Here is a 26,817-nt window from a genome sequence, read left to right as displayed (position 1 = left end):
GGCTGGGAATCCCTGTGCAGAGAGTCAGGCGCCTAGAGGCGCAGCCTCTGGCGGGGATTCTGGTGCAGCGGATGGGTTGACGGTGAAGCCCAAGGGGATCCAAGGAGGAGGACAGGGCAGGGAAAAGCAGGCTTGGCCTGGACCCAGAAGGGCCACTGGCTCTGCGGACGGCCGCCCGGCAAGTCCCACCTTGAGTCGAGAGGCCCCTGTGCATCCTGCACCTACCCCGTGAGGTTTACGGAAACGGGGTGCAACAAGACCTTCACAAAACTGTGCCCCAAGGCCACACCGTACCTAGGCTGAGCCTCCCTGGCTGGCCTCTCCGCCTCTGTGAGCGCTGCTGGCCGTGCGGTTGGTGATACCGGGGACCCCCATGACGGCCCAGAAACATCCCAGCCTATAGGGGCCCCACAGCACGGTCCCATCCTGATTTGAACAATATAGATCCTCCACGGTTATTAACTTCCCAGGGTAAAACATAAGGCTTCAGGATAAAACCTCCTCTTTCTGCTTTGAAATTAAAGTTTCAATAAACAATATTGCAGAGGTTGGCCTTCCTCCGGAGGGACTGGCTCAGAACCAGGGGGCCCTGGGCTTTGGTGGTAGCAGGTGCATGCAGAGCTCGCTCTCGGCCTGCGGGGCCGGCCTCGCCTCGGCACCTGCCCATTCACATCTGTCGGTCCCGATCTTGGGTGTCCACCTGTGTCATAGCCCAGAGGGTGCACAGAGGGCCCGCACGCGCCTGCAGTCACTACCAAGGGTGTCCTGAGCAAGCCGGCCTGATGCCACAGTCACAGGGCTTCGGTTAGCCGTAGGGTGCAGCAGCAGCCCCGGGGCGGCGGAGAGGAGGTCAGGAAATAGGGTTTGGTATCCAGGAAAATTGTGTTGGTTTCAGCATCCCCAGGATGCCGGCGTCCATTCATAATTCATAAGCTGGAATGCCAACGGAATCAGGAGAAAATCAGCCACTGCACGCTCGCGCACGGCCCCAGGCTTCCCATATTCTAGAGGAAAATCTAACACCTTCCTCTGGAGAATGGATCCTCTGTCTCTCTCTGTCTGCTGCAAAATGTAGAAGTTTGCAAAACACCCTGGCAGTCTACTCCGGTTCTGCCCAGAGCTCCCCCTTCCTTTCAGGGTCTGCCTTGATTACTGCTTTCCTTCCAGCTGTGTGTTCTCATACCCTGGTGGGAACCCAGCCTCCACCCCCACCTTGGGCCATCGTGCTGACACAGCACACTCCAACTCAGGGGGTTTGCATGTGAATTTGGTGACCCGCAGACGTCTGCATACCTTCAGAGGCTTTGTAACCACTCTTGACTTCGGGACTCTCTTCCCCAGAGTTAGACACCTTCAACCCGTATGATGCGGGGTGAGGTTTAGGATGCCGTTTCACCTGGGAGAGCTGAACAGGGGGCTTCAAAGTCATACTAGGCTGAGAGCAACAGCCGTTTGCCATCTGGGGGCATCCAGGACAGCCTGCTCCTTTGCCTTCCACAGTACCCGCACGATCTCTCAGGACTTGGTGGGGAGTGGGGAGGGGACACTACAGGAGTCTGGGGACCAGGAGGTTGAGGTCGGTCAACCACGGCTAGGAATGGCAGCCTGTATGGTGGCTGCCTCAGAAGTGGCTTGTTTCCATTGCCTCCCCAGCTTGGGACGTAGACAGGGCTGTTTGCATCCTGCATATGCTTTGAAGGTCTTATGCTCTCCGAGCAAGGATGGGATGTACCGTATGCATGCCTGTGTATACATCTGTTCATTTATTTTTACTTTGGCAGGGTCCCTCCTCACTGCTGTCTCCAGGGGACATAAATCTCTTGGTTAAGGTAAAAAGCCTGAAGTCAACATGCATGCATTTGGAAATGGTGATGGTGGGGACATGGGGGGTGGGGAGTGTGGACGTTTCAATAAGTTGCGGGGTGTTTTTGCTTGAACAACTGTGTGTGAGTATTGATGACAGCAGCCCTGTTTGCTGAGAGCTCACTGTGTGCCCGGCGAGGTGCTAAATCCTCCATCTCATCCAGCAGCCACTGGCCATATGTGTCAATTTAAGTGTAAGTCAATTAAAATTAAATACAGTGAAAAATTCAGGTCCATGGTCACACGAGCCGTGTTCTAAGTATGTAATAGCCGGATGTGGCTAGAGCCCGCCTTGGCGGACTGCAGATATGGAGCGTTTCCATCCTCCCTGAAAGTTCTGTGTGCAGGGTTGTGCTAAATGCATGGTGTGCATCCCTTACCTGATGTCCACGGTCACTCTGCGAGGTTGGTACTATTTGTGCCGTTGCTTTGTGCGCCAGGAACGTGAGACCTTGAGGGTGAGTGGCTTTCTAGGAAGGTCGCCCGCTGCTCACTGAGTTCAGAGACTAACCCCGCGCAAGGCTGTCTCGTGTTCTACAAAGGGGGCCATAGGCAGAGCCAAACAGCTTGGGTGTGCATCCTGCTGGTGCAAGGGCTAGAGCACAGGGCAGGGAGGTGAAGGCCACGGCTGAGCCCTTTGGCCAGGAAGGAGACCGGATGTGGGTGCAGACTTCACTGGTTTCCAGATCTTGCTGACCTTGTCCATGGGCACAAAAGGCTCTCTGAGAAGCGGGGCACCCCTTTCGTGAGATCGGGGGAGGACAGCGAGGTGCCCAGGTGCCCGTCCAAGGATGGCTGTAAGCAAGACAGGCGGGTAGCGTCTGTGTTTCAGAAAGAACAGTCCCGCTGCAGTGCATAGGGACGACGCTTTTGCTGGCTCTGCATCAAGCCTTTGTCTTAATTTAGGGTGAAACTTGGCATTTGTGTGATCAGCTCCTTCCTCACCTCCTGCATTCTGAACAAGCGCTTGGGCGGTGTCAAAAAAGCACAGGATTCCCTGCCTGAGAGCAAGGGAGCAAAGCGAAGGAGAGGAGAAAACCTTTTCGGGGAAGCCTGAGACTTTTCATCTCTGTACACATTGAGATGCCTGGGTGGAAAGCTGTACTTTTTATTAGAGAAAAAAAAAAAAGGAAGAGGAGAAAGTCTTTCCTGATTTTAATTGACCAGAGAAAGCTTTTTTCATTGTTGAGGGCATGACAAGAAATCATTACCTATTGATTAAGTTCCTTGTTTATTGGAAGCTTTTATTAGCCTAAATCAGTTCTCATAATCCCATTGCTCTAGAAGGAGCTGGGTTTGCATCAGCCCTGCCCTTCCCCCGCAAAGAATTCAACCCCAGATCGTGCCAGTCTTTCTGCCACAGGAATGGGGAGCCTCATGCTTTCCAGCTATAACACTGAGACAGGTATTTAGTCCATTCGGTGCTCCTTACCTGCTATGGGATGCAGCTGTGTTCTTCAGAGCAGCTGGGAACCCGAGGGGACAAGGGCCACCTACATTCAGGGTGGCACTCAAGACTCCCTGGGCCCGTGGATCTGTGCTTTGCCCGGGGCCCAGTGGGTCTGCCCAGGTCGGCAGAGCCTGCTGCCATCACTCCCTGCTCCACAGTCAGCTGCTGCCATTTTGATGGAGGGTGAAGCCTGCTGGTCTGGTCCAGGTGTCTGGTGGCAGGTCCCTCCCTTGCTGAGAAGGCATCTTTTCATTACAGAATATTTATCTCTGCCCCCAAGGAATTTTATAGCAGCCCATACTTCATTCTGATAGTTGGAAAACTGCCCAGGTAGAAAGTTCATCTCCCAAGTCCCCGGTAAAGAAACTTCTGCAATTGGCTCTGTGCCCAGCGAGGTCATCCTCAGGATGTCTCCATCAGATGGCTCCCTGGGATGAACATTATTTCATCTGATCTTCACAAATGACCCAGTAGGTGGGCACCGTTAAGTCTGCATTTTGCAGGGAGGAAGTTGAGCACAGCTGGGGCAGGCGTGTGTTCAAGGTAAGAGCTGGAGAGTGGCAGAGCCAAGACCAAACCCACCATGTGTCGGACTGCAGACCTCTGTGCTTAACCTCTCTGTCGCCTGACTACTTCATGCATCCGACCGGATCCCTGAACAAGTACAGGTGGGTGGGGAGCTGCCTGCCTGTCACCTAGAGGTATGAGAGGTAGGCTGTAGGGCCCTTTGGAAGAGCACTGCAGCAAGGTCTTGGGTATTCGGTGAAAGGTTGGGTAAGATGACCTGGGTGTTATCTCTACTCCTAAAGGGCAACAGCTGCTTTCTTCACATGGCAAACACTGTGGCATTCCTCCCTTTGGTAGGCATGTTGGAGTGCGCTTACTTGGTATGCTGCACCATGCTGACTACCAACCCGGTGAGCTGGGTTTGATGAAAACATCTTAGGCAAAAAAAAAAAAAAAAAAGGAGACAGAGACCAGAGGGAATCAACATTTATAGATTCCACCCCAGGAACCCTGCAATACACCAGGTGCTCTGCATGCACTGTTTCATTTAGAGTTTGCAATAATCCCCTAAGGAAGGAGAATGACCCTATGAGGGGGCAAAAGACTCAAAGGGATTGAGTGACTCACCGGAGCGGTTCTGTTAAGTAGAGGAGTTGGCACACAGTATCGATGAGCAAGGGCATCCCATCGGCAGAGGAGACACGCAACAGGTTCAAGGAAGGAATAGTATGGAAATTACGATGGCGGATTAGCCGCCAAGGTCGTTGTGCCGTCACCATGTGCCAGGCATGGCCTTGGGCATTTTTCATTCATTACCTCATTTATTTCTTACCGGATTTTGAGGTCCTCCATTCACAGGTTAGAGGGCTGAGGCTCAGAGGAGTGAAGTCATGATCCCAGCGGGGGCAGAGGCTCTGGTGTGGTCTGGTTGCAAGCAGGACCCGGTCTATCTGAAGGCATTGGAGGTAGCCGAGGGTCAGGAGGAACTGGGGGCTCTAAGAGTTGGGCGGCCAGAGTGAGCATGGATGGGACTGCAGGTTGGGGGCTGGTCTCACTGTGCTCCCTGGACCCTGGGACTAGGGGTGTGGTAAGTCCACCACCCACACTGCACGTCTGGCGATTGCTATGGCTCATCTTCAAGGAACAGTGCTACACAGAATCTGTGACTAAGATAGACCCAGGCTGAGAGCCCTCCAGAAATTGGAAAGAAATAGGTGGTGAGACCTTATATTACACAGATTACACAGATATAGTGTCTAAATGGTATGGATCCCACCATGAAGAATGGTTTCCAGATCACCACTGTGTCCTCTAATGCCAGCAAAATTCCAGTGGTTGGAATTCCTGCTGCCACCAGGCTAGCCCCATCCCCCACATCAGACACCTGTTATCGCAGTGTTTCATGGATGCCCTTCATTTTAAAGACCTACAAGAGAAGGTCCAGGGATAAGGGATTTCCTCCCCACTCTGCTACTCTTCCAAACAAAAAAACAGCAATCACCCTCGCTTTGTATACCCCAACATGTGGCACTCCCCAGCCTCTAAAAAATATTCAGCTTCTCAAACCACCCACTAAAAGATCAGGCGATCAGTAGGGCAATTGGCTGGTTGGTTAGGTCGGCTGGCTCATTCCTGTGTTGAACTCCTGCTCCATGGGAGGCCCTTTGCTCCAGATTGGGCAAGTCAAGATAAAGCAACTCTCCTTCTGTCTTCTGAGAGCTGACACCTTCTCTGTGCTTGGTGGGGATGGGATGGAGCTGTACATGGACAGTGAGGCCAGTGCAGGAGTTCCTGGGGTCGTGGGAGCAGGAGTCCAAAGCAGTCCCCCATCTGAATTAATCGGGAAGGCATCTTGGTGGCAGAGGCCACAAAAGACTCTTGGAAGGTTGAACGGGAGAGAAACAGGTGAAAGAAAGGTGGGCCATTCAGAGTCACTTTTGTGATGGAAAAACCCCTCCATCCTGAGTTAGAGACCAAGATGAACGCCAAGTCACCTGCAACATGGTCTTCCATAGGAGGGAGTGCAGCTGCCACAGGCCTCTGCAGGTGCCTGCAGCAGAGCATCCCGAAGGCCACGGTTGTTTGTTTTGTGCTAATTGACACCATTTAAGCTTGAACACTTCAAGATAAGAACTCATTGTGGTCTCAAAGCAGAAAGGCCCAGAGCCCAACAGTGGGGGCTTCACAAGTCCTTTTTCATCGAGAGAGTCACCAAGTGCAGACGTGAATTGAGGAGCCTAGCTAGTGTGCAAGGAATAATCTGACATTATTCTAAGTGCCTTCTCTCTACTATCTTATGGAACATTTATCACAAGGAGAGGGGAGGGAGGATGACAGAGACGCAGCACCGCAGGACTATGGGATAAGACACAGGCTGCAGTGTGGACAAGCCAATGAGTTTTGCTCCGTACACACTGTGCTCCAAACTGTGAGGTCTTGGGACGACACAGATAAATTAGAAAACATGTTCCCTGGGCCGATAGACCTTTAAAATCACACTGGGGAGAGCACTCACCTGCCTCAAAGAAGTAGAGCAAAGCTCAATTCCCAGGAGCATCGATTAAATACCTACTTTGGACAAAGAATAATGCCAGGCGAGTGTGGTTAGATCCGGTGCCTGTCACAGCAAGAAAATCCCGAGGCTGTGTGCCTGTTGCTTCCTTTGTTCTGCTGCTTTGTTCACAAACCACTTAGGCAAACCCAGGAGACAGAGAGCTCAGCTTCCAGCTTTGTTCTGTCTCCCGCTTTAGGAACAGGACATGTTATTTGTAACAATACTAAATGTTTGCCTTAAATCTGTACAGTTAATGCTTTTCACTGCTCACAGATCATGGTGCACTTTTAACAGCACCGTTGCGGGCAATAGCTCAAGCAGTCTGGCTGGCTAGAAGTAGGGAGAAATGAGGTGATGATCCAGCTGTATCAGCGCTAAAATCTAAGATTAAGAGAGAAAAATATGCAAAGTTTGACACAAACACTCCCGGTGATGACTCAGTCCACCTGTTTGTTTTTACATCATTTGCATGGGCCGCTTTTGCTTTATAAGTGATTGTTATTTATTCTCTCTCTCTCTCTCTCTCTCTCTCTCTCTCTCAGGATGTGTGCAATGACTGCCCTCCAGGACCCCCGGGCCTCCCTGGCCTCCCAGGTTTTAAAGGGGACAAAGGTCTCCCAGGAAAGCCAGGGAGAGAAGGCACAGAAGGCAAAAAAGTAAGGAGAGAAGGAGACAGTTTGTCTTTATCACTGCGATGAGATGCATCATATTGGAGATCCTAACACTGCCTCTCTGTCCAGATGGGAAGAAGCAGAGGTCTAGGAGTCATCTTGGGGACCAGCCACCACATGAGTTGTGCGCTGTGCCCATGAGTGCACAGTCACACTCAGCACTACCACCTGCCCACAACCCTTTGCTCAGACATGCTGGATGGAGGGGGAGGGGGCAGGGACATTGCCGCTGGAAATCCGTGAATAGGTGTGCGAGGACAGTGGCTTGCTGATGACTCTGGCTATGAGCTCCAGACACTCATTCTTGTTTGTCTTCTGTTCCTGCTACAGGGAGATGCTGGGCCCAGGGGCCTCCCAGGGCCTCCAGGAATAGCTGGACCACAGGTCAGTGAGCCCTCATTAACCTTGTGTGCATCCATTCTGCTCATCTGACTGGTTCATCTAAGTCTGACGAAGAGTAACGTCCAGTGTGGAGGAACGAAGCTTTAAAAATCGTGATGCCCACACTCAAGGTCTAACCATGGCTTCGGGTATCTCAGTGACCTTGGAAAGGGTCATAGTTGAACCTCAGGCTGCTCATCTAGAAATTCCTCAGTACTCAAATAATGAAATGAGCTAGGGGATTGGAATAGGTCGTAGTCACTGGTTAAGACAGGAGCTTTGGGGTCAGAGGAAGCTGGAATCTCAGCTCTGAGTGGAGTCAGAGCTGTGTGGCCTTAGGCGAAATCTTTGACCCCTCTGGGCCTCAATTTCACCACCCAGGAATGATAAGAATAAAAGCTAGATTCAGAGATTTGTTAGAGTTGAACAAAGTAATGCATAAAAAAAAAAAAAAAGCTAGTTGCTCAATAAAAAACGTCATTAGGGAAGTGCTATGGCAGTGTAGGGTGAGCACTACTGGTGCTCATAGGAGTGACAAGGCACCCATGAAACACGGGAAGGGCAGCTCTGTGCTTTCATAAAGCCAGGGAGACTGGTCTGGGAAAAAGGAGCTGTGATCTCAGCCATAGAATGGGAGGGAGGCCCTGGCTGTTGAAACAGGTGTCCGGCTACAGTGTTTGGACTCCTGATGGTGATGGTAGGGGCAGAAAGAGAGGAGAGCTGACCCCCACCCACCCTCACTCCCCTTCCCTCAGCATCTGCACCCTGGGGGCTCCCTGATGCTTGGGGCCTTTGTGCTGCTGCAAGCTATGCCTGCTGCCCTGCCTTGACATTCAGGGGCAGATGTGTCACTGTATCTCTTCCTGTGGCCTGGCTGGGACACAGCAGTGTGGCTTGTCCGACACAAGACCCAGCAGAGAGTGATCAGTAGGAGAGAGAGTTCAGGAGTCGCATCTCTGGACTTGGCCTTCCCACTCAGCAATGACCTTGGGCTAACTTCCTACTACTTCTGCTCTTCCCTTTCTTGCTGACAAACTAACGGGGTGTCAAAGCATTGACCTTCCAGTCCCGTGGCCCTGACAACTGCTCAGGAGATGCTCCCGCCAGGTCTGGTACATGGTAGGCCCTCCACCAACCCTAACTTCTGTTCTTTCAATTCAAGGAGGCAGAGGCAGGGGTGGAGGGGTCACAGCAAGTGGCAGGGCCGAGACTGGGGTGAGGACCTGCATATAAGGTGTGGACTCCTGATGGTGACGGCAGGAGCAGGTGACGCAGGTGGGGGAGCCCAAGACCTCATTAACCAATATAAATAAGACTTTGATGCAATATTTTAAGAAGTTTGAAATCAGTGCAGTTGACCCACAAGGAACCAAATGTCACTATTTTAAATAAAGATGGGACTTAACCCTACACTTGAACCACTCACCTTCACTCCTCCTAATCCCAGTCCCATCAGAGCCCAGTTTATTTACATTTTTAAAAATATTTTGTTCATCTTGAGTTATTTGGCCTTAATTTTGACTTTTTAAACCATGGCATTGGACTATTATTTATCTTGGATACTGGTGTTTCCAGAATCCCTTACGTGTTACGCCCAGGGCAAGTGCTTCCTTGCCTTACCTTACGGTCATCCCTGGAAAAGGGAGTTGGAGCTCTTACTATTATATTAGGAGGCAAAGAAAAATACTGTAGGGTCACAGCAGAGCACTCAATGGAGCGGTTGGGTATCAGGATGGAAAACATCCAGAGCTCTCAGGCCTGCCTGGCAGGCTAAGACATAGAGGGTTTGTGGTCCATAGATTTTATGAGGTCTTACAGGGTTTGGACATCCAGGACTCCTGCTTCAGGAACTAGAGATATCATGATCAGTGTAGACAGAATAATAGTTTTTTTTTTTCCCCTGGTCACTGTTAGCTTAGGAGACACTCTTGACGTGCAGCATCTCCTGAAGGATTTACCTTGCTTTACCCTCCCTTTCTGGGTCATCAGCTGCGGCTAAGCTCCTTGCCTGGAGGATTCTGCAGGTGGCAGTTTCAGCTGATCCTTAAGTAACCTTTGCTGTCAACTTGCCCGACTGCTGGGCTTAGCCTCTGCTGAGGAATGGCTTTTATTCAGAGAAACAAAAGCAAATCAATTAAACAGATAAGGAGTTCCCTCCACTAAGTAGGATTGTTTTCTTTATCAGCCCAATCCCACTGTAGTGCTGGTGTCTTGGGACAATGGCTCTGCCTTTGTTCCTTTATAATTCGCTTCCAGGGAGGGTTTGTTCCTTTACATATTCAGAGAGAGCCAAAGAAAGCTTCCATCCAGAAAAAGAACAGAAATTAGCCCTGCCACTGCTGAATGACAGGACTCTAGCTGTCTCCACTTGGGAGTCCACGGTGACCTTGAGAAGTTGGCAGCATTTGGGGTCCCCCCACATAATGAGCCCCCAGGCATTTAAAGTGGGCTTGTATACCCCATGTTCTGAGGGCCAAAGACCAGTTACCTGCTTTACAGTACCCTCTCTTGCGATGGTCAGCATCATCCAGAAGGCATGGATATTGTCCCGCTTACAGATTAGGAAGCTAAGGCTTAGCAAGGTTAAATTTCAGTACTATCAAGCTACTAGGTGATATAGCAGAGGGGAATCCCTGCCAGCCCAACTGTAGGACCAGCACCCCCCCCCCCCGCCCGCACCCCTTTGTATGCTCTCAAAACTCCCTGTTAATAGTAGGGCCAGCACCAAGGACAGCTCCAGAGGTGGAGGCTTCCCAGGACCGCCACCTACGGTTGGGGAAATGAATCCGAGGAGTTAAATATCTCCAGGACTCATGGCCTTCAAACCCAAGTCAGCCTCTGTGCTCTTTATTCCTCACATACCACCCTCCAGAAAAAAGACAGGAGAACTGTTTCATTTTCTCTCTGTTGAACTCGCTTATCAAATGAGATCTCAGCTAGTCCTGCGGACATGAAGATGAATCTGTACAGTGAAAATGCTACCAGTTACTAGAGGCTGAGCATTCCTGATTATTGTTCTGGTTCTTTCATAGCCAGAGGCCCCGGGTGTTCACTGGTCATGTGCATCTCCAAGGGCGTTTTTTGTTTGTTTGTTTGTTTGTTTGTTTGCAGTTGTGACCCTGCATCTGGGAGATCAGCTTCCCCAAAATTTATCGTGCAGATTTGCAGCTGCTCTGACTGCTGGCTGGGTCGGGGGAGGTTAATGCCATGATCAATCACAGCTTCATTCTAGAGCTTTCACACTGCATAAAATGCTGACTTTCAGGGATGGGGTCTGGAGATAGTGACTACTGTTATGATTATGATCCATGCAGAGGAGAAAGAAGGAACAAGATGATAGTCAGAGTGATGACCCTAGGAACGTGCTTTTCTCCAGAGTCCAGTGTAAAACCTCCTTCCAGTAGGAAATGCTGATTATTCTGTCCTCTGAATAGCATTTGGGTTTCTTCCCATTCATGTGCCCACCAGCCAGGTAATGGGAGCTGTAGGGACTGGAGACACAAGATGAGCAGAAGCCCCCACTTGGAGGTTCTGGACATTTCTGAGGGCCAGAGATAAGACCTCCTCTGCTACTTTTAGAACTGCCAGAAGAGGCCCTGGAATCCCTTCTTGCCCAGAAGGTATCCATCCCAGTGCCATTTGGTCTATGCTGTTCAGGAGCCAAAGTCTCTCACCCAGAGCCACTTCAATCCTGGAAGATTCTCACTAATCATCCCCTTCAAAGCTCTTTTCTGAGTCAGAAGGTGTAGAGGTCAGATATGGGCCATGCCTTCCATGGCCTGATGTTGTGTTGGAAGAAGAAGGATCTACAAGCTGGTGATTCATACAAAAGTCAGCCTGGGGCTGGGGGTGGGGGTTAAGATTGGTGGGCACAGACTGGGCTCTGGAGGTCAGTGAGCGGTTCCCCATCTGGCTCTGCTGCTTAGTAGCCAAGTGAATTTCCCTTACTAATTATAGGACTTGGGCAGTATATTTGACTTCTCTGAACCTTGGGTCCCTCATCTGTAAAAGGAAAGCCTTGTGGTCTATCTCAAAAAGAGGATATGAGGATCAAACAATGAAACATTTACAGAGCACCAGACGTGGTACCAGCTGGGTACAAAGAAACATTGGGTATCTCTAACTGCAAGTGGTCCTCATAATTGTTTCTCTGTTTGAATGAATAGAGGTTATAGCAAACCATCAGAGGAAGAGTAAATAGCTTTAAGAAAAATAACACCATGGGGCAAGGGGTCACCTGTGAAGGCCACCTGAAAGAAGTAGGATTTTAGTTGCATTGAAAGGTGAGGCAGGGATTGGCCAGATATCCCTGAGGGGATGGTTTTCTAGGCAGTGAAACAGCACATAAAAATTCAGGGACAAAGCCCATTCTGCTAGTAGCAGAGACTTATTGATCTGAGAAGGTTTAGGCCCTGCCCTCAACAGTTTGCAAACCTCTTGAGAGAACTGCCTTTTTGGTGGATTCACAGAAACCGATATCCTTCGAGCAGCCCCTGGTATGAACATAGCCTCTAAGTAATTGTTACATTGTGCACTTAGCTCACGATGGTATTAAGGAAGTATAATTAAAAACTAAACAAAATCTTCTCCCAGCCCGGGAAAAGCTCTCTCTCCAGGAAAGTGGAAGAGTAGGAAAACAGTTGTATTATTGAGTCAGCCTTAAGCCAGAGTGCGATGCGCATCATAGGCCATCTGATGAGAGACTACAGACAGAACTCTCACTCTTCCGTAGCCAGGTAGCTACACCTGCCTACAAGTCCTCAAGAAGTGCAATAACTGGTCCTCGAGTAGGAGGACTCAATAGCACCATTCACCAGACACGTTCATCCTAAGTTGACCTGGAAAGTAGGGGTTCGGTCATCTGTGTTATTAGTTCATTAGTTTCACAGAAAGGAAAAAAAGATGAGCTCCTCTCTTTATGTCAGGAAGTAGTTCTACAGCTTGGAGCAAAGGGCCCTGGCTTTGTAATTAGGCTCCCTTTCTCCAGAGACTAGGGGATTGGGGTGCTCTCTTCCTTGAGGATGGATTACATTTCAAAGGGACGGTTGCCATCTCCTTGAGAAGGACTTTTCGGAATCCTGGATCCAGGAACACTTACTTAGCTTTTAAAAGGATTTACATACATTTCAAAGAGAGAGAGAGAGAGAGAACCAGCAGTGACAAGTTTTCTAAAGTAAATGCTCTAAATTAAAGGCCTGCAGGGAGAGAATCTCTTCCCTTCTTTTCATGGAGGGGAGATTTAAGCCCTGACCATGGCCCTGAGAAAACATCATCTAAGAGAATTGAGCTAGCAGAGTAATGACCTGGTAATCTCCCTAAAATACAAACTCCAGGTGGGCAGGGATGTTGTTGTGTTGATTGTTCTAGCTCCAGTGCTTAGAAAGTTTCCTGGAGCATGGTCAGGCTACATGTAACTGCTATGCTCTTGACATTATAAAACCAGTGGGACAAGGCATTATGCCTAGGAAAAATAGCCAGAAAGGTAACTTGGGCGGGGACAGGCAGTTTGAATACAGATAGATCTGGATTAGAGTCCAAATCTTGCTTTTTATTAGCTGTGTGACCTCAAGTGAATGACTTAGTCTCTCTGGTCTTCCAAGTCTTTATCTCTATAGTCTGGTCATCAACCACCCCCCCCACACACACACAGAGTAGTCTTATGGGCTGATTAAATAACACAGACATGTTAAATATTTTTTTTGCATCAGCTCAGGATATAGACAAAGAAATATATGGAATGGGATCTCATGTGGAAAGGCCCGGCAGCATGCCCAGAGGAGTAGAGGCTTGGTAAATGTCAGTCTTCTCTTCTGGAAAGGAAGTGAGTCAGGGTTGGGGGTGGCTGTGTTTGCTTTGATCCTTAGCTGCAGCAGAGAAGGAGACAGGACAACTGTGGAGATCCCTGAGCTGCTGACATTTTCACTGCTGGGAATTGAAGGTTGAAACCACCCTAAGCCCCGACTGAAGACTGGGATTTGAAAAGAAACCATTTACTTTTAAGGCAATTGTACTAAATGTCAGAGAAGCAGTGTGCTATTCTATGTCACTTCTTTTCATTGAGATTATAATATGGCCTGCAGACAGTATGCTGGCTTTATAGATTGAAAGGCAGTAGAAATAATTACATGTAAAAGTGTCGGAACAAATGCTTTCCTCTCTGAACCTTTTTTTTCCCTCCTCCTCTGCACACTGGCCTTTGGTATTTTACGGGTATTAGTTCACCTAAGGCCCCCAACACAGTTCAGGGAGGTGGCCAGGGTGTGTTATAGGTAGTCAGATCACCAGTGGACGGCTGTTACGGCACAACAGGGTGGATGGGAAGAGGGCCAGACCCCGGGTTTCAGTGGGTGAATTGTGGGGCTCCACGTCTGGATGGACTCTCCTAGACTGACCTACCCCCTGCATCCTTCATTTGCTAGATGACTAAACCCAGAGCAAAGAGGGGACATGATCTGCTCAAGGATGCAAAAACAAGAGATGACAGGCCTGGAACCAGAGCCAAGATTGACTTACTGTGAAAGACTTATTTGACTGCATAATGCATTCTTTTAAAGGAACTGACATGTTTTTGTTTAATAACGTTTTACTGAAATACATTTGTTGCCACAGTAAAATGCAGAGCCAAAATAGGTGACAGTTAAGAGAGATTGGAACTTTGAATGTTACTTTCAAGGTTAGTCTGTGAAAAATATTTTTGGTAGGGTGCATATCGTGAGTGTCTTAGCCACAATAATGGCACCAATGATGATGGCAGTGATGGTGATGATGGTGATAGTGACAGTGATGATGGTGATGTGACAGTAGTGATCATGATGATAATGATGGTGACAATAATGATGGTGATAGTGGTGGTGGTGATGATGATGAAGGTGATGATGGTGATGATAATGGTGGTGATGATGATAATGTTGATGATGGTGATGGTGACGATGGAGGTGATGGTGGTGATGATGATGATTGTCATGATGATGGTCATGATGGTGGTGATGATGATGGTCATGATGGTGATGAGAAGGATGATAGCCAACAATGAACTCATTACTAGCTTATGTACTTTGCAGATTTTACATTGTTTAATGCTCACAATAGTCCTATGACAAAGGTACTGTTTTTATTATTCTCATTTTATTTATTTTTTATTTTTTAAGATTTTATTTATTTATTCATGAGAGACAGAGAGAGAGAGAGGCAGACATAGGCAAAGGGAGAAGCAGGCTCCTTGCAAGGAGCCCAATGCAGGACTCCATCCCAGACCCCGGGATCACGCCCTGAGCTGAAGGTAGATTCTCAACCTCTGAGCCATCCAAGTGCCCCTATTATTCTCATTTTAGAAGCAAGGAGACAGAATTGAAGTAGGTTGCCCAACGACAGAGTTAGTAATGACAAAGCCAAGGTTCAAATACAAAATAACTTACAATAAAGTTATAACTAATATTTACTGAACTCTTGCTACATCCTGAGCTCTGTGCTATGTCTGATTTTATTCTCCCAACATTTCGCAGGGTAGGCAATCATTATTTTCTCTATTTTATAGATAAACAAGGAGTCCTACAACTCAGAGTTTAAGCGACCCACTCAAGGCTGCACAGCTAGTGAGGGAGGGAGCGAGGAGCATATGTATGGATGCAGTCTTCTTCCTCAGGCTGCTGGGCAGTGCTGTCCTGTCCACTATCTTCACCTCTCCCTCTTCCCCACTCCGCACCAGACACCGTGCTGATTCTGCTCCTTTTTCTCCCACACCTTAACATCCCAGTTTCCTCCTGACTGCCCCTCTCTCTACATCCTGGGCCTTCCAGCCCACCCCACACTGTAGTCAGGGAGCCCTTCTGAAACTGGAGTAGTCATACATCCTTCTCATGGTTTCCAAGGCCCACAGCTCAATCCAGGTTCAAGGGGTAAACATCCAGGTTTCTCAGTGAGGTAGGCACTGCCTGCCTCCCCATTTCCATTTCCACTGACTCCCATCAGCACTCCACAAACCATTAAGCCATTCCATCACCAGCTCCTCAGCCAGACCCCCTTGCTTCTCTCTATGAATGGCATGTCTTGCCTGCAGTTCAGCCTTGATGAGAGTTTGATGAAGAAAGAGTAAATGGATGAATAAATGAATACATAGCTGGATGAATGCATGCAAACTTTTTTTCTTTTGCAATGTAATTCTACCAAAATTTCCAGTAAGTTTCTTTTTTTTTTTTTTCTCCCAAGGGAAGTAAAGGGGAGCGTGGTGCAGATGGTGAAATTGGACAGAAAGGTGACCAGGTAAGAATTTACTTTATGATGAACTTGAAGAGGCATCACTGTTTCTCGTCAATGAATTTCATTCTGCCATTTCCGATGTCACCGCTTGCATCTTCTTGGCCTGCCGTAGGACTTTTTTTAACCACACTTTCATGGTTTCCATCTTGATTCCTCTGGTTCACTGTCACATTCCCCTTCCCCAATTATCTGAACAGCCTGCCTTTTCTGGCTTCGTTCTGTTGTGTTTTGCTGGACTCTCTTACCCTGAGAGCTTCTAGTTCACTGAAATGGTGGTCATCCATTACACAATGCCTTGTCTTCCCTCCCGCCCTCCCATCACTCCTCAAGTACCTACAGTAAACTCACAGTGCTAGTTGAAATGCTCTACAGGTGTCCCCTCTGTGCTCAGGGCCAAGCCTGACTTGCTGGACCACTTTTCCAAATGCTTTGTAAGATAGCACCTGTGACAACATGCCCCTCTTTCTGTGGGTTCGAACATAGCATCCCTATCATCTTTTATCCAGCACTACTAGTTGATTCTACGGTCTAGCTCTCCAGCCTCCAGCAGCCTTTCTGCCATTTAAACTTGTTCCTACTTTGCTGCTGTCACTCTTGCCTTTTCCTCTTCTGTCCCCTACCTACTCTCCACCCATCACTCCTCTGCGCATCTCCCGTCGGTCCGCCTTATAACCACCTGCGTGCCAGGTGTGGCATCAGGCCCTGAGATGCAGAGTGAGTAATGGGCAAATCCCTGACCTCACAGGGCTTTCTGCTCCATGAGGGTGAAGCAGGTGAGAAAGTTCTCAGAGGCAGTGAGTCAAGGTCTACATGACATACTCAGCTAAAATTCCATCTGTATTTGGAAAAACAAAATGTGTTTGGATTGTTCTTGCAACAGCGAATTCTCAAGACTAGTGCACTCTATCCTGACTGTGACAGCTTGTGTTTCCTGGTGGCAGGAGATAGAGGCGGAGGTCAGGGAATTCTCTTCCATGATGATGTGTTTGCTTTTATAAAACACTGCCTTAAGAAAACTAAATGTTAGATGCAAAATACCCTCTAGCTTGCTGAGCTCATGCTGTGACACACATGGACTCCTCTCTGCATGGAGACACAAAGATCTTTCTTGAAGTAACTGCAAACCTGTTATGGTAGGGACGCCGTTAATTCCGTAACCCAAACAGTTTCCATTGTGGGCGTATGTTGTGTATGCATATGCATTTATTTCTTTCAGATTCCTATTATGGGGTATTTCAAGCCTACACAATAATTAGAAAACATAATAAAAGGACACTCCCCCTCCCCCCAGCTTAATACCTATCACCCAGCCATGGGATCTTGCAGCCATTATGGACACTTCTGTTTTCTGTTTTTCTTTATGTCCTCAGCTACTTCCTCATACCATCTTCCCTCACACCATGTTGAAGTAAATCCACTTTCAGGGTAGAATTGTTTTTGTAAATATTGTTAGATACATTCTCAACCTATGGAAACACCAAAAATTATATATATATATATATATATATATATATATATATATATATATAGTTATTATATAATATATAATTATATAATTATGTTATTAATTATAATATAATATTATATATATATATTTTTTAAAGAAAGTCTTTTTGTTGACAATGCCTTTATCCAAAATTGTTACTGGAGTTAGAAGTCAGATTCTGGATGGTTGTCTGAAATTCAGTTGTTGCCAAAGTGGAAAGCTTCTTATGAGTCACTTCAAAGAATTGCCTCTTGTGTTTCCCTAGGGCCATCCTGGAGTTCCCGGTTTCATGGGGCCCCCGGGAAACCCTGGGCCACGGGTAAGTGATGATTTTGAATCCCCTCCTCTTTTGACATTTCCATACTCACTAGAGATGGGATCACCCCGGACATGCCTCTTATTTTAAGGACAGGATGACCCCTGAATGTGTCCAGAGCTGAACAGAAGTTGCAGGTCCCAAAGGCATTTGAGGTCAAGGCTCAAGTGGCTCAAGCAGATAGTACCGTTGGGCAGTGCAGTTAGAATGCTGTTGGGAACAGGGGTGCGTTGGCAGGGACAGGCAGGCTTGATGCATTATGAATTTCTATCTATCTTGGATGGTGGGGAGCCTGAGGTCATTGCAAGGTTAGGATCTTAAGTAAGAAATGGAGAAGCAACTTCCCATCTTCCATAGGATCATATCCCATGGCAAGAGGCTCTGCAATTCATGATGTCTCTAAAGGCACAGATTTTCCTGAATTTTCTACAATTAATTACAATAGCAATAACCAAAATTATTATTGTTCATTATTACCACCTTCAGCTATTCATTCATTATGCTCTAAGGTACTTGTTATCAATAAAGCTACAGATACCATTAATATCATCCTATTTGTCCCCATTGGGCCCCCTGAGCAAATCTTCTCCTTGCTCTTATAGTAGCTGTGTCTCTGGCACAGACTGATTCTCTCTTCCTAGCAAACTCGTCTCCCTTTGGTCTAAACTGCCCACAGATTTGTCTTGTTGCCCCCGTACTCAGAGTCCACAGCAGTATCCACCCAGAGTAGCCACGGTAACAGGCAGCACAGAGGAGGATCCTCACCAAGGTCAGGACCAGTCCCCTGGGACTTCCTGTGTGTTCTTCAGGAGTCTTGGCCTCCCAGGCCTTGCAGAAAGAGGGTCACTGGTAATGGCTAAAGGACAACTGAAGGGACAAGCCATAAGAGATTCCTAATCATAGGAAGCAAACAGAAGGTCACTGGAGGGGAGGTGGGTGGAGGGTGGGATGGGGTAACTAGAGAATGGGCATAAAGGAAGCACATGATGGGATGAGCACTGGGTGTTTTATGCAACTGATGAATCACTGGACTCTCCCTCTGAAACTAATGATAACAGTATATGTTAATTAATTGATTTTAAATTTTAAAAAAGCTAGATGTTCCAGCTTTGTCTCAATATCTGCAGTCTGCAATAAAATCTAAACAAATAAATTTTTGATTTTGAATACAAAAACAAGGACAACTCAAGGAAACATACTTCAAATAGGGACCGACCTGACCTAATAGAGAAGCAGAGGCTCAGTTAGGATCATGAAGTTGAAATGCATGACATTAATTTTGCTCAGTCTTCTTTTTAACAACTCTAAATGACTTCTAATTGTAAGTATGTTAATTCTTAGAATAAATTAGGTCCTTTTAAATGTATTTTCTTCAATAAAATCATACAGGAGCACAAAACTGTATCTTTCACTGCACAACCGACTTTTACAGCAAAGTCATAAAAAGTAAATTAACTCCGAAAGTATTAAAGCTTTCCCAGTTTATTGGAGAGCTTACCTCAAATCTCAGATCCTCAGCTCATTTCCCACCTCCCTCCTTCCCAGCCAGTGTCTGTACTGTTAGCATCCTTTTCAGGTTCTCAGACTTCAGGCCTCACTGTTGCATGAGTAGGATCACGAACAGCCTTGGCTAGGGAATGAGTCAGTTTGTTACCATGCAGGTTCACAAAATTCTGCATTTTCCTTAAAGGAATAATTTCTCATAGGAAATTCCTTTGCATCGTATTTGCATATGCTAATGGATTTTGTGGCAGCTAACAATCAGGCGCAAGAGAAACTGATCAAGATGATGATGTGATGGGTCATGAAGAGAAACTGATCAAGATGGCGATGTGATGGGTCACGGGGAGAGACATTAGTATGAGTTGAGGAGGACCATTTGAGGAGGAAATAATTTTATTAATACTGTTTTCATATCACAATGACTTTAGTCTCTTCATGCAACCTAATAGCTGAGGGACTCCCAAAGTGAGTGTTGAATTAAAGCCTCATCCCTGTCCCACCCTGGTAGTTCCAAAGCCTAGAACATGTCTCCAGTGCAAATGAAATCATGCTCTTCTCTCATTGGAAGTTGCTCTTTAGACTGTATGATGGCTGTAGGAAATGGCTCCTGGTTCTCATGCTAGTTAATGATTTTGGGATTCAGGAACAGTCATAATGAGGGCAGCTTCTCCACCTCCAACTGATCAATGTGTTCACTTCATTCAGTTGATGTTTCCTGAGCTTCTGCTTTGTGCCATGCCTCGCGGCCCACTGTCCTTGGGAGCAGATGTTGGTCACCTGCCCATTTGGGTTCAGTGACCAGTCATGCAGAAACAACTCATGAGCAGGAAACCCTTCTGGTCACGTATGCATTGTTTCTTTGAGTGGTTCTGAGCCAGACCCTGTAACCAGGGATATAGATACCAAGCAGATAAGGCTCCTTTGCTATTTTTTTTTCTTCTTTTTTTTTTTTTTATAAATTAATTTTTATTGGTGTTCAATTTACCAACATACAGAATAACACCCAGTGCTCATCCCGTCAAGTGTCCCCCTCCGTGCCCGTCACCCATTCACCCCCACACCCCGCCCTCCTCCCCTTCCACCACCCCTAGTTCATTTCCCAGAGTTAGAAGTCTTTATGTTCTGTGTCTCTTTCTGATATCTCCCACACATTTCTTCTCCCTTCCCTTATATTCCCCTTCACTATTATTCATATTCCCCAAATGAGTGAGAACATACACTGTTTGTCCTTCTCCGATTGACTTACTTCACTCAGCATAATACCCTCCAGTTCCATCCACGTTGAAGCAAATGGTGGGTATTTGTTGTTTCTAATGGCTGAGTAATATTCCATTGTATACATAAACCACATCTTCTTTATCCATTCATCTTTCGATGGGCACCGAGGCTCCTTCCACAGTTTGGCTATTGTGGACATGGCTGCTAGAAACATCGGGGTGCAGGTGCCCCGGCGTTTCATTGCATCTGAATCTTCGGGGTAAACCCCTAACAGTGCAATTGCTGGGTCGTAGGGCAGGTCTATTTTTAATTCTTTGAGGAACCTCCACACAGTTTTCCAGAGTGGCTGCACCAGTTCACATTCCCACCAAGAGTGTAAGAGGGTTCCCTTTTCTCCACATCCTCTCCAACATTTGTTGTTTCCTGCCTTATTAATTTTCCCCATTCTCACTGGTGTGAGGTGGTATCTCATTGTGGTTTTGATTTGTATTTCCCTGATGGCAAGTGATGCAGAGCATTTTCTCATGTGCATGTTGGCCATGTCTATGTCTTCCTCTGTGAGATTTCTCTTCATGTCTTTTGCCCATTTCATGATTGGATTGTTTGTTTCTTTGGTGTTGAGTTTAATAAGTTCTTTATAGATTTTGGAAACTAGCCCTTTATCTGATATGTTATTTGCAAATATCTTCTCCCATTCTGTAGGTTGTCTTTGAGTTTTGTTGACTGTATCCTTTGCTGTGCAAAAGCTTCTTATCTTGATGAAGTCCCAATAGTTCATTTTTGCTTTTGTTTCTTTTGTTTTCGTGGATGTATCTTGCAAGAAGTTACTGTGGCCAAGTTCAAAAAGGGTGTTGCCTGTGTTCTCCTCTAGGATTTTGATGGAGTCTTGTCTCACATTTAAATCTTTCATCCATTTTGAGTTTATCTTTGTATATGGTGCAAGAGAGTGGTCTAGTTTCATTCTTCTGCATGTGGATGACCAATTTTCCCAGCACCATTTATTGAAGAGACTGTCTTTCTTCCAGTGGATCGTCTTTCCTCCTTTGTCGAATATTAGTTGACCATAAAGTTCAGGGTCCATTTCTGGATTCTCTATTCTGTTCCATTGGTCTATGTGTCTGTTTTTGTGCCAGTACCACACTGTCTTGATGACCACAAGATACTAGCCAATAGGATCCAACAACACATTAAGAAAATTATTCACCATGACCAAGTAGGATTTATCCCCGGGATGCAAGGCTGGTTCAACACTCGTAAAACAATCAATGTGATTCATCATATCAGCAAGAGAAAAACCAAGAACCATATGATCCTCTCATTAGATGCAGAGAAAGCATTTGACAAAATACAGCATCCATTCCTGATCAAAACTCTTCAGAGTGTAGGGATAGAGGGAACTTTCCTCGATATCTTAAAAGCCATCTACGAAAAGCCCACAGCAAATATCATTCTCAATGGGGAAGCACTGGGAGCCTTTCCCCTAAGATCAGGAACCAGACAGGGATGTCCACTCTCACCACTGCTATTCAACATAGTATTGGAAGTCCTTTGCTATTTTTACTTCAAAGTTTATTTCCTGGTGCTCAGTTGGCATCCTTCTTTCAGATAAAACCCTTACCCTGTTGCCAACCTCCTGCATGGATGGAATCTAATTCCAACTTAGCTAGCTTCCAGGGTTATCAGGTCCTGGGTGTGGGGAGTAACAAAATTATATAGTAGAATCCAGTAGAAACTCCAGTGTTCTGCTAGGTTTGAATGAGATGAGTAAGTTTCCAGCAGCAGGCCAGCCAGGGAAGCAGGAACATTAGGTGACAACATCCCTTTATTTCATGAACATTTAGTGGCTCCTCACCTAGTGGAAGAGGTGGAGGCAAATCTGACAGCATCTTGTCCCCGGGAATTTATCTTACATGGCAAAGAAGACCTGTGTTCTGCAGCTGTATCAAATTTCCTTAAGGTTCACACTGTAGCCATTTCTGTAGCCCTAAAACTTGACCAGCACTTGCTATGACATAGGCACTTGATAAGTGTGTGTAAAAAACCTAAAGACTGCTGGAAAATTATCAGTAAGGTACTGTGAGGGCTTGCTTATTTGTCCCCCCATACTTAGTTCATATCTGCCGTGTTTCTGGTCTTGGGCTGGCCAGCAGACCCACTACTGTTATCAGTGCTTATGATATCAGAGAATCCTTTAGGAAGAGCCCTTAGTGAGTGCCAGAGCTGAATAACTCATTAGATGTAGGAATTTACTCAATTCTCTCAACAACTCAAGAGAATTAGGTCCTCTCTTTCTATCCAGTGCACAAGGGAACAGAGATGCAGAGGAGTAAAATACTGTGGAGAACTAGGACATGGAGACAGGAACTCTGGCTCTGGGAGAGCATGTACCCCAACTGACACCCCCTATTCTGGGTTAAGCACACTGCAAGGAGTGCCTCCTCACCTCCTTAAAGCCTGGGCAATCCTATCACTTCTACCCTTTTACCGACAAAGAAACTGAAGTTAAACATCTTATATATACCACTTGACCAAAGCTAGTAAGAAGCATTGTATTCATTAGTCTAAAGAATCTCTGCCCCATCTGCCCCAGCCAGCCAGCCAGCCCAGCTTTTCATTCATTCATTTATTCAAGAAATCATGAGTTCCCACTATCTCCAAGGCACTGTTTTAGTTCCCAATAAAGCAAATAATCAACAAACATTAGGGAGACGGATGGCATCATAGGTGATGGAGAAGCATAAAAGGTGTTAGTTGGGAAGGGCAGGACTTGGGGTAGGGTTTGGGGGGCAGACACTTCTCATTGAGCTGAGATGGGGATGAGGACAGGCTGTATGCTCTGAGCCCCAGGTATTGGATTGCTGGCAAGGGCAGCAGCACCAGAGAAAGCCGGTGGCGGAGACAGGGCTGGGCTCATCCTGCTGCACTTACTTGTGTAGAATTCCTCATTCATGGATCCGTCTATGCATTTCTTATCCCCGGGTTGACACAACCAAGTGCCTTCCTTATTGACCTGGAAGATAAATCCAGTTGTTCATTTTACCTCTGTCCCAAAACGTTCCCTGATATTAGCTGAAAATGTTCACTCTGAGGTGAGACTGTTCACCGTTATCTTAAGGTTGACTCGTTGGTGAATGTGCTGGTCCCTCCTGCAATGTGGGTGCTGTTCTCCCAGCATCTTCATGTTCCCAGAGACTGGCCCAGTCTGCTGGGGAAGGAAGAAGCACCTCTGGAGTCCTTAGGGTTCCAGCAGCCAGGAAGGGGCTCAGGATGCACCTTCCATGCGCTGCTTCATGCACAGAAAGGCGCTAATGATCATATTTAGATGTACAACAACCTGACTCCCTCCTCTATCATCCTTAGGGAGCAGATGGAATTGCCGGAGCTGCTGGCCCTCCAGGGATCCAAGGGCCGCAGGTAAGTTCCTCAGTGGACGGGATCTGCCTTGAATCTGTGTTTGGGCTTCCCAGAACCCAGGTGTTTGCCCACTCTGCCCTGGTCCTCCCTACCTCCGTGGCTCACTCATCCTGAGTATTCACAGTCTTGCAAGGAAACTGCAGGAAGGGTCGCTTTCTGTTGGCACCTCAGTTTCTTGCCTCAAAAATAAAGGTTTGGATGAATGACCTGGCTCTCTGTGATTCCAGAATTTGGTTTACAGCTGGCTCACATAGGCCCCGGGTCAGTATGGTTCTCCTCTGAACAGGTTAGGGAAGTGAAGAGGCTTGAGCTGACCCACACTGATGCTACAATATGCATTGGGAGGCCTGTTGGGCAGGAGTGGCCCCTGTTACCCAATAGTTCTAAAGAGGAGAGAGAAGTAAAAAAGAGGAGTCACAGGCCTAGCAGACTCTGTGTCCCAGTCCAAGCTGGCTAGCAAGCAGGTCAGCACTGCCCTGGCATGTTTGAACTCTAGTGCCAAGAGCACTTGAGGGCTCAATTAGGATAGCTTCCCCCTCCTGGGAGGAGGAGGACGAGTCCAGTGGGACTAGGTCACTAGTCCAAAGTCACATAGGAAGTTAGTCTCCAAGTTGGGATTGAAGTCAATTTGGAAACTTCCAACCTGGTGTTCTTCCGGCTAGGCCACACTGGCCCACCACGTGGGGTGTTCGGGGTGGGGACTGCAGGGGCGTCAGGGTGATGGGCACACAGATGGTCCTCTGTTCCTCATCTGGCCAATCCTGTCAAAGCAGATCCACCTGCAAGTCCCAGGAGGAATAGAATATAGAACATACTACAGGTAGCTTTTTACCCATTCTCAGACCTCAAAAGGTCTCCCCGATAAAAACAAACGGACTATTTGCCCAAGGAGAATAAGATGCAGAACCCAGAGGTGAATCACTCTGTACCTCGGAATTAAACTGTACTAAATATGACATTGGTTCTACCGTGTGGGACCCTATGGCAAGCGACGGCTGTGCTCGAAGCTGTCTGGGGTCCTGTTATTTCACTGTATACATCAAACCAGAATATACTCCAGATTTTCTTAGCATAATTCATGAGCTTTGGTCATTAAAAAAAGAAATAAGACAAGCTAAATGGGACATGGTGTGGGAAAAAAAGATATCTACAAACTGAAAACATTTCCATTATATTTTGAATTGAAACATACAAACGATTTGCCCATCTTTTTGACGTAGAATGAAGGCCTTTCCTTGATTTCGGGTCCTCGGAATGGAGCCTCTTGTCCTTATTCTTGTGAAAAGAACGTCTTACCATTTACTGTTTGTTGCCCTTCTTAAAGCTGGTTTGAGAATGTAACAACACCCGTGGAGCAATTTGAATGTAAAATTCTGGATCCTTGGGATATTTTTTCTTCTGATCTTTTATAGCGGTCCTGTTAACAGCTATCTGGATAGTGAGTCATCTTTTAAAAATATTTGTAAAGTCTTCACTTAAAGATCACTCTTTTCCTTTTTCCCACCTAAATTTAATTGGCTTACCTAATGAATAATCAAATTATGTAATGTCCATAGCAAACCACAACTTGTACAATAAGAACAGGTTTAGGAACGAGTGTGCTGACTCCTTGTGCTTCAGCCCATCTGAAGGGAGCAAAAAAAAAAACCAAAAAACAAAAAACAAAACCTCTAAACTGAAGATGTCTCATGGGCCCTGTGGTCTCGGTTGCAAAAATTCAGCCCTGCTGTGGTAAGGTGGAGTCAGCCACAGGCAGGAGATCAACAGGAGGCTTCTGATAAATCTTTATTTGCAAAAACAGCAAAGGGCTGCCCTTTGCTGTCCAGTGGCTTCAATCCCAGGGTCTTTGGAACAGTAGACATTCAGGAAGGAATCCGGGGAGCTCTGTTACCAATATTTAAAAATCCCTATGGGTGACTATTTGTTCCAAGTTGACCAAAAATATCCCCTTTGTTGTGTGTTTGTAGGTTCTGGGATATGGGGGGCGGGGAAGGTTTTTGCTTTACTGTTGTTAATTTGTGTTGGTCCAGGTGGCACTGCATCTGGGCAATCTCAAATATCCTGGATCATCACGTTACAGAGATGCGGCTTGTGCCAAATTGTTATCAGTGCAAATGCTTAACCGTAGCATTCCGGGTTTTAAAATTAAGAGTAACCATTCAACAGGACTCTGTAAAGTACTAATCCTTTCAAGAAAAGATCTTCACAAAGTAGTAATACACCTAAAACATGGTCTAATCTTCTTCGGTTCCCAGGGGTCATGAAAAAGTTTCTCGTCTCTCTTTATGACGTGTTCCTAAGATCTTTTCATTTTCTTCGGGTAGGGAAATAAAAATCAATTGTGGAATTTTTATTGAGATTAAGTAGCACTACATAAAAGAAGTGAGCTTTGGGGGATCCCTGGGTGGCACAGCGGTTTGGCGCCTGCCTTTGGCCCAGGGCGCGATCCTGGAGACCCGGGATCGAATCCCACATCAGGCTCCCGGTGCATGGAGCCTGCTTCTCCCTCTGCCTGTGTCTCTGCCTCTCTCTCTCTCTCTCTCTGTGACTATCATAAATAAATAAAAATTAAAAAAAAAAAAAAAAAGAAAAAAATAAAAAAATAAAAAAAAAGAAGTGAGCTTTGGGTCCCCTGTTGGACACTTTTTACATGACAATGTAAAAAATCTGCATAAATCTGAACTAAATGTCAAAATATTTCTGCCTCTTGCTTTTCCTCCAAGAAGCTATCATCACAGCCCATAAGAATACCTCACTTTGTCGGGCATGTAGATGAGAATGTAGAACCTGATATCAGCATTTTATCACAGAAGGAAACGGTGGAAGGAGCTTATAAAGTCCTCGGGGCCTTTAAATATGCCAGAGACGCACATGACCTAAGAATGCTCATCCGGATAGACACGATGGCACCGATGACCTCATCTGATTAGAAGCTGTGGTTGGCAGTGATGTGTGTCTTTGGTGAAGGAAATGGGAAATGAAGTGTGAATTAATGTGATGGGGTAAACACGGTTTTTCAAAACACAAGCTCTATTTCGTGGGGGAAAGAGATACTAAAAGCGACCCTGCTGGCGGTAAAAAGTTTGGGAACCTCCAGACAAGGGGATGGTAGTGATAGGGCATCTGTGCAGCCCCTGGTCAGCTTTTCACTTGCATTGGGCCCCGGGTGCACAACACCCCCAGATGCCGTGGGCTTGG

General features: G+C 46.7%; 1 protein-coding gene across 1 annotated transcript in view; it reads left to right on the top strand.

The window, feature by feature from the left end:
- Positions 1-26,817, top strand: part of COL22A1 (collagen type XXII alpha 1 chain) — a 242,116-nt gene that overhangs the window by 175,702 nt on the left and 39,597 nt on the right. Inside the window, exons 43-48 of the mRNA XM_055314212.1 lie at positions 1,782-1,829; positions 6,917-7,030; positions 7,376-7,429; positions 15,632-15,685; positions 17,434-17,487; positions 23,566-23,619. Coding sequence (XP_055170187.1) covers positions 1,782-1,829; positions 6,917-7,030; positions 7,376-7,429; positions 15,632-15,685; positions 17,434-17,487; positions 23,566-23,619 — 378 coding nt within the window. The remainder of the gene's footprint in view (positions 1-1,781; positions 1,830-6,916; positions 7,031-7,375; positions 7,430-15,631; positions 15,686-17,433; positions 17,488-23,565; positions 23,620-26,817) is intronic.

Source organism: Nyctereutes procyonoides, unplaced genomic scaffold (genome assembly GCF_905146905.1).
Source record: "Nyctereutes procyonoides isolate TBG_1078 unplaced genomic scaffold, NYPRO_anot_genome, whole genome shotgun sequence".
Classification (NCBI taxonomy): domain Eukaryota; kingdom Metazoa; phylum Chordata; class Mammalia; order Carnivora; family Canidae; genus Nyctereutes; species Nyctereutes procyonoides.
The sequence above is the reverse complement of the archived record's forward strand: the minus strand, read 5'-3'. Positions and strand labels throughout refer to the sequence as shown.